The following is a 7,907-nucleotide window of genomic DNA, read 5'->3' on the forward strand; positions in this document are numbered from 1 at the left end:
ACTGATAAAGATAAATGAATCCAGGCCCTACTGTGCAATGTTAGGTCAACCTGCCTGAGTAGATGACCTCCAGAGGTCCCTTCCAACCTCAATATTCTGTGAAAATCAAGAACATGAGTTATCTGATCATTTTCAGCTTCTGATTTTTGAAGGTAAGTAAGGTGGCCTCCAGGTGCCCCTTGCCCTGCTCTCGCTTTAAAGGAAGCTTGGGCCCTCAGATCAACACATCCGTCACCACTTGGTCAGATCAGTGTGACTCCATGTTTCACTCTGAATACCACCTAGATCAAAGATGTGTGTGCCTCAACAAATTATTCAGCTAGCTCAGAGGACAGTGCATGGAGTTCTTCCTTTCTTAAGCACTCCTGATTAAGGCAGCTTTACACTCTAGGGCCCACAGCACACCAGGGCCATAAATCCACATTCAGGTTACTCAAGAGGAATCTTCACAACAGTCTTAGCTTCCCTCTCAGCTAAACTTCTGTTCTTGGCAAAATCTGACATCCCCAACATCCTCCATAAAGGAAAGGGAAAGCCTGAGCTTCTTCTCTCTTCTCCTACTTCATGCCAATTGGTCCAAAAAGAAACTTTGCTGTGGCTCTCTTAGCCTTAGAAACCCAAATTCCTCTGTGTTACTGCAGTGGTTATACCATTTACTTAGCAACTGAGCACACACCAAAACTGAAAGTGAGAGCAAGAGATCTCTCTGCCTAATGCTAGGACCTGAATGTTATGTCCCTCACTTTGCAGTCCCATCTGCCCTGGCTGTTGACATCAAAATGGATAAGGACAGATCTGATAACGTCAGTGTAAAGGCCTCTGAGGACCAATCTCACTGACCTCAGCAGTGATAAGAGGGCAGCTTTAGGTTCTCTAACCTTCCTGAGGAGGAACAGTAATGGATCAGCTATAAGTATAGCAAGCTATAAGTAATAATAAGATTAGCTATAAGTATAGTATAGAAAGAGGGAAAATAGGGAGAGAACAGGAACCAGTGGGCATAATCTGAATTAAGGGATGTGAATATAATTTTACAGTGATAAAAAATAGAGAGCCTTGGGTTATATTGCCTGAGGAAAGCTTGGCAGTTTTCAAGAAGATGATGAGACAGCAATGCTTAAGACCATAGCATAAAGCATTTAAATGAAAAGGTTGAGCCTTGCATCTCCTTTGTAGACACGCTTCACTAGTTCCCAGTGTCTCTCCTTTGTGGACTAATGCTTTCAGTCTCAAAGTTCAAGGCACTGTTTGAGTTGCTATTTCTAAATTTACACCCCCAGACATCTCTACCAATGTATGAGACTCATTGTTAATTCCCTCATTAAACAGTAACCAGGATAGCGTAAAGTGAGTGTATATGTTGGTGAGAGTGTTAAGTAGGTATTCTTCAATGGTAAAATCCCAGAAGGGAGCTGAAACTTCTACCATTTCTTAGAGGTTAAGCTCATACCTCTATAGGTGTAGAAGTGCCATTACTGCTGGAAACAACTTCTGACAGGAGATTGTTTGAATTTTCATCTCCTCAGCTAAGCCTTTGCTGAAAGATAATGGATTGGGCCAGCCTTGTTCCTGTGGGGTTACTGTTTGTCCTCATTCTCCTGCTGATTGTGAAAAGACAATATTTCTGGAAGAGCCATGTGAATAAGAACCTTCCCCCAGGACCCAAGCCTTTACCCATCATTGGAAATCTGCACATCTTGGACTTGAAGAAACTTGACGGGACAATGATAAAGGTAACTTCTGTAGTTCTATTTCTCAGAGCTCTCACTCTAAGGCAGAGTTATAGATACAAAGTTTTCTCAAGGAATGGAAATCACAAACACAACGGGATTTATTCTCTGCAGAACTGCTATTCCTATTATATGATATTGTGTTGGTGCGGGGCAATTGGCTTCCAGCCATATTAACAAGAGAATTGACCTACTTCTGTTGAACACAGGAAATGCTGGGGCTCTCCAGGCAAGGGTAACTAGAAGAGAGGGGCCCTGGATCTCTTGTTCTTAAAGGAAATTCCACCAGCAACTGCTGAAACATTTAGGGAGGAGAACAGAGCTTTTTGGAAGATGTTTGCTAGATTAAGCCATCAGGGAACTGACAGCAAACAAATTCTTGATCCTCTCCCTTGATGGAAAAATCTTCCTGGTTTCCCAGAGCAAACTAGGAAACAAACTAGCACTGCTTTGTTCTTTCATACCTTGTAGCAGTAAACGCCAGGATTTGAGGAAAGATAGTGTGTGACAGTCAGATAGGGTATGATTTTTGGTGTAGACTCACTGTGCTATTCCTCAAAACCACAAACAGCAAATCTAAGTGTTTCAGGGATTTCCTGTATCCTACCATGTACTACCACCTTGGAAATCAGTCTCTTTTTGGGTAGGTGAACATTTCCAGCTGTCCTCTGTGAGTTCTCTGCTTCTAAATCAAAAGTTAGAGAGACAGTGCAGTGGACACAGCTAGCCTCCTAAAAGTCAAATATCTAGCAGAGAAATCAAATATCTAACAAAAGATTACAGACCCCATTGTGATTCTTTGTATTTATTCACAATAGCTCCAATATTTGTATGACAAATTCTCAATATTTTTGGCAGAGGATGAAAAGCCAGTGCCATGTGAGAAGAACATTGAACCCGATGAAAAACAAGTATTTTTAACCTTGCTAAATATCATCTTCTTGCTTCCTTTCATTCCACTAGCTGTCTGAAACATATGGCCCACTGTTCAGAATTCAAATGGGACCAAAGACAGTGGTGGTGCTATCAGGATATGACACAGTGAAGGAAGCTCTGGTGAACCATGCAGATGCATTTGCAGGGAGACCTAAAATACAAATAATCAAAGAAACAGGAAAAGGAAAAGGTGAGTGTGCTGTTCTGTTCCCCATACACCTGCTTTCTGCAAAGAAAGATAACAGGATGAGGTTTTCTCCATGAAAAGGGGAATGCTGAACCTCTCACTTTGTTTTGCTATGCGTGTGAAACAATTTGAGTGGTGATATCTATCAAGGATAAGAAGAGATGATAACCTTAATTTACACACAAACACCTCATTTAGAGGGCTGAACCAGCTGCTGAGACTTAGGGATGTTATGTTGAGGAGCTGTGCAATGGGTTGACCTTCACTGGCAGCCAGCCAGACATTTACACTCACACTCCAGCTGCTCTCTCACTTCCCCTCCTCAACAGGACAGGAGGAGAAAATAAGATGGAAAAGCCTTTGGGTCAAGATAAAGACAGGGAGATCACTTACCAATTGCTGTTATAGGCAAAACAGATTCAGCTTGGGGAAAATTAATGTATTGTCAATTAAAAAACAGAATAGGATGACGAAAAACAAAGCAAAAGCACCTTCACCCAACCCACCCCTTCTTCATAAGCTCAACTTCACTCCTTAGCTTCTGAATCTTCTACCTCTTCCCCACCCAAAGCGGTGCAGGGGAATGGGCAATGGGGAGTTGCAATCAATGTACAGCACTTCATTTCTGCCACTCCTTCCTCCTCACACTTTTCCCCTGCTCCAGTGTGGGGTCTCTCCCACAGGCTACAGCCCTTCATGAACTGGTGCAGTTCATGAAGGGCTCAGCTTTGGCCAACAGTCGGTCCAGTTGGTAGTCAGATGGAACTGGTCCTGACACCAGGACAGGCCCTGGCCTCTTCTTACAGAGCCACCGCTGCAACCCCTCTTTCTACAAAAACCTTGCCACATAAACCCTAAACAAACTGGCAGAGAAGTGTCTGTTATATCAGTAGCACTACCTCAAAATACTTCTGTGAGATTGATGTTATTGAAGGCCTATTTAAAAAAAAAAAAATCAAGTTTAATTTACATTTTTCTCTTTAAGGGAAAATAAACAATAATTCAAGACTTTAGTTTTTTTCCTTAGAGGGACCCCACTCTTGCTCTGAGTTCTTCTGGGCAGAATATACTCTACAGATGTTAGACACGGAACAAGAGCTTTTGATTCCCATAAATATTGATGGAATACATGGAAATAAGGACATGAGTAACTACTATGTCATTAAATGTCAACCTATCTGTAAATATTTTCTTTCCTCCCTAGAAACAGTTTCTTGAACAGGACTACAAAAGAATAATGATAGGTGTAATGAAAGTTAATAGCAGTGTCATCTTGACCAAAACTTCTCTGAATATACCACTGAAGATTCTCTGCAGCTATTCTAGGATGTAGAGGGGTGATTCCCATGACAGAGTGAGGAAATTTTCCAAACTGGTGTCCATGACACAGGTTCTCATTTAGCCCCTATGGTCGCTGAAGGAACATGGGCACTTTCCAGGGGGAAGGATTTGTCAGCCTAAGGGAGACATGAGCATGAAAGAGCATACCCGTCATCCCAGGAGATGTCCCAGAGACACAAATCCAACTCTAAACCAAATTGAGCAAAAGTGTCCTAATGTCTCAGAACACATCAGACACCATGTGAATTCAGAGCAGTGGCTACTTCCCTCAGAGCATTCTCCTGACATATTTTTCCTTTCTTTTCATTTACATGGAGACACAATCTGTTTTGAGAGTAACAGAGTGATTTCCCTGTCCTTATCTCAACCCATGAGCCTTTCTTCATCTTATCTTCTCCCCTTGTTCTTTTCAGGAAAGGGATTGAGATATGAGCGTGGTGGACCTTAGCTGTCCATCAGTGTGAAACCACCACAGGGTAGATGAGGAATCTGCTGAAAATTCTGCTTATGTGCTTTCATTTTCAATTTCAGGAGTTATATTTTCTTATGGAGAAAACTGGAAAGTAATGCGAAGATTTACTCTTACAACCTTACGAGACTTTGGAATGGGAAAGAAGGCCATAGAGGATCGTGTTGTAGAAGAGTATGGATACCTGGCAGATGTCATTGAGTCACAGAAAGGTGGGGAGACTACTACCTCCATAACATGTCTCCGACTTTTCTCAGAAAACATTTTCAGGAATGCCAAGATTCAAGGGAGAGGCTTAGAACACTTTCAGAGAGATACCTTTTTCCAGCATCTGTGCTGGATGATGAGTTTACATGAGTTCTGTCTTTCTCCCTGTCTCTCCACCTGGCAATTGCCTGACATGCAAATGAAAACATTTATTGAGGCTCTGAACGTCAAACATGGAGGCAAACAGCACTGTTGAGGAAAGGGATTTGTTCCTCCACGTGCAGCACCTCTACAAATTACAGTCTTTGATTGATCAAAGAGCAAAGGGAGAAAAGCAGAAGGCAACTGCAAGGACTTGCATATCTAGACTGAAAAAATCATTGTCCCTAGAGGCACACGTCTGGGAAATCCCTCCCAGTAGGAGACAGAAGATCCATTTATAGATGCCACCATCATCATCCAGGACTGTTTCTCACTAGGCTCAGTTACCAAGGGCAGGAATTAGAATGGAATCATAGATTCATAGACTCGTATAACGTTTTGGATTGGATCATCTAATCTTAAAGATAATCTAATCCAACCCCCCTGCCATAGACAGGGGAACCTTCCACTAGATCATGTTGCTCAAAGCCCCATCCAACCCAACCTTGAACCTGACCTTGACTTTCCCCCAGGGATGGGTCATCAACAACTTCTCTGGGCAACCTGGTCCAATGCCTCACCACCCTCTGAGTGAAGAATTTCTTCCTAATATCTAACCTAAAACTATCTTCTTTGAGTTTTAAACCATTACCCCTTGTCCTATCACTACATACCCTTATAAAAAAAAATAAAATAAAATAAAAAGTCTCTCTCCATCTTTCTTATAAGCCTTCTTTAAGTATTGAAAGGCCGCAATAAGGTCTCCATGGAGCCTTCTCTTCTCCAAGCTAAGCAATCTCTCAGCCTGTCTTCCCAGGAGAGGTGCTCCAGCCCTCTGATCATAATGTGACTTCAGCAGGCAGCTGTTTCAACCAAGTAGACTTGCCATAAAAACAGATTTCTATATCATCTTTCTAGTTAGGCTTCAAGTCCCCACCTCGAAGCCCTGAAAGCAGGAGCTATGTCCAGCTGCAAAGTTGCATCAGAGGGACCTACATACTGTAGAACTGAGAGCCCCAGCAGGAAAGAATGAGTGACCAAGAGCTACTTCTTTAGGAAATTTGACTTAAATGTTCTAGACAAGCACAGTCCAATTCTCAAATATTGGTAAAAAGGGACTGCTCAGGATAGCACTAACAGGGGAAGTGGCAATTGCTGAGAGTTTTCCTTGTACTTGGAAACTTTAAGACCATGTATGATCAAGAAGAGCAGACTGGGGAAGGGCCATAAAGACCCAGGACCACAATGGTCTTGAAGAAAATGGAGAGGAGCACAAAAACTCACTTTCAATCTCAGGTCTCTTAAAAGCTTTTGGTGACTTGTGAACCAGGAGATGGGGGAAACCTTCTTCCTGACAACTCTGTGCCTATCGTATCCCGGACTTTCACAGAGCCTCTGCATGCTACTGTAATATTTTAATTAATTACAATAACCATTGACTGTGTTGTTTGCACCACCTTTTCCTATGCTAGGGAAGCCCCTTGAGATGACTCTGATAATGAATGCTGCTGTTGCTAATGTCATTGTATCCATATTGCTTGGAAAACGGTATGACTATGAAGACCCCACATTCAAAAGACTCCTGTCATTGATGAATGAAAATATAAGACTTTTTGGAAGGCCATCAGTTTCGGTAATTCATACTGTTTGAATGTTGCTCTTCAAAATCACACGCTACACGAAGCATTAACAGTACACCTACCTCACTCCTGATCATTGCAATTCATTTATCTGTACATGACAAATGCATTCTGAAATGGCAGAAAGAAGACCTCTGGTGCTAGATGAATTTCTCTTAGCAGCATAGCCTGGAGATTACAAGTTCCTCATTTCATGAAGAAGAACTGAAGAACGTGCAATACAATACAAGGAGAGTGTCCCCAAGTGATAGAAGTTGATCATTATTCCCCATCTCCCATACAAACAATATAAAAAAAAATGTGAACATGTCTGTAACTGTCTCTTAAATAGTAACTGTCTCTTGATACATCCAATTCCAATAATGTGGAGAGGGAGGGATGAATTCTCTAGGAGTGGACAGCTAGAAAACTGTGTCAAGGACATATAAACATTGGATTTCTAGGCCACCATCAGCTAGTGTGATTAATATATAGTGTAAGAGAGAATAAATTTAGCTATTTACATAGCTGGCCAGAGAAGGAGGACAAAGGGTGTTTTGTATCATGAATATAAGACTATACACCTTTTTCTGTACGGGCTTTTGTTAATACTTACTGTTGAGCAGTGGTACATTTACTTAGCAGCTGCTTTTTCTTCTTCTTCATCTCTGCATCTTGTAGCTGTACAATATATTCCCAGCCCTTGGATTCTTCCTGAAGGACCACAAAGCTTTTCTTGAGAATGTGAAAGAAGTCAATGCTTTTATCAAGGTTACTTTCATAGAACATCTTAAAGTCCTGGACAGAAATGACCAGAGGAGCTTCATTGATGCTTTCCTGGTCAGACAACAAGAGGTAATTGAATCCGAGAAGCTCCTTCAAATCTCTTCACTTTCCTTTCAAGTCTTTACAGCTCAATAAGTATTCTTCATCAGAGATCTAGCATGTGCTAAAGTCCTACTAAAAACTGTGCTAGAGTTGAAAGACTGTGCCTTTATTTCAGCTAGAAGATAAAATAATCACAGGCAAGCATCCCCCATTAATTTATAAGTTATATATTTTATAAGTTATATAATTTATAAGTCCCCATTAATTTATAAGGAAAATACAAAACCGAGCAAAGTATGAGAAGAAATCTTTACTTGTAGTTTAAAATCCTGTTCTGTACCCCAGCATTTCTGATTCTTTTTTATAAAATATTGTCCCCCTTCATAGATGCATACCCTGGGAAAGCTCTAGGACTCTTCAGCACATATTTCTTGTTTTCAGTTGGCATC

The 7,907-nt window shown here is 41.3% G+C and overlaps 1 protein-coding gene across 2 annotated transcripts in view; it reads left to right on the forward strand.

Moving 5' to 3' along the window:
• Nucleotides 1–1,382: 1,382 nt before the first annotated feature.
• The window catches only part of LOC118256551 (cytochrome P450 2K6-like), a 9,925-nt gene continuing 3,400 nt past the window's right edge, over nucleotides 1,383–7,907 (forward strand). The window contains exons 1-6 of one of the 2 annotated variants that reach the window (XM_035563631.1): nucleotides 1,383–1,437; nucleotides 1,527–1,733; nucleotides 2,694–2,856; nucleotides 4,726–4,875; nucleotides 6,484–6,644; nucleotides 7,312–7,485. In XM_035563631.1, coding sequence (XP_035419524.1) covers nucleotides 1,548–1,733; nucleotides 2,694–2,856; nucleotides 4,726–4,875; nucleotides 6,484–6,644; nucleotides 7,312–7,485 — 834 coding nt within the window. In that variant the 5' untranslated portion in view covers nucleotides 1,383–1,437; nucleotides 1,527–1,547. Of the gene's footprint in view, nucleotides 1,734–2,693; nucleotides 2,857–4,725; nucleotides 4,876–6,483; nucleotides 6,645–7,311; nucleotides 7,486–7,907 lie in introns of both variants that reach the window. The other variant, XM_035563630.1, reaches the window with a different exon arrangement.

The sequence above is a fragment of the Cygnus atratus genome, chromosome 3, assembly GCF_013377495.2.
Source record: "Cygnus atratus isolate AKBS03 ecotype Queensland, Australia chromosome 3, CAtr_DNAZoo_HiC_assembly, whole genome shotgun sequence".
Lineage (NCBI taxonomy): Eukaryota > Metazoa > Chordata > Aves > Anseriformes > Anatidae > Cygnus > Cygnus atratus.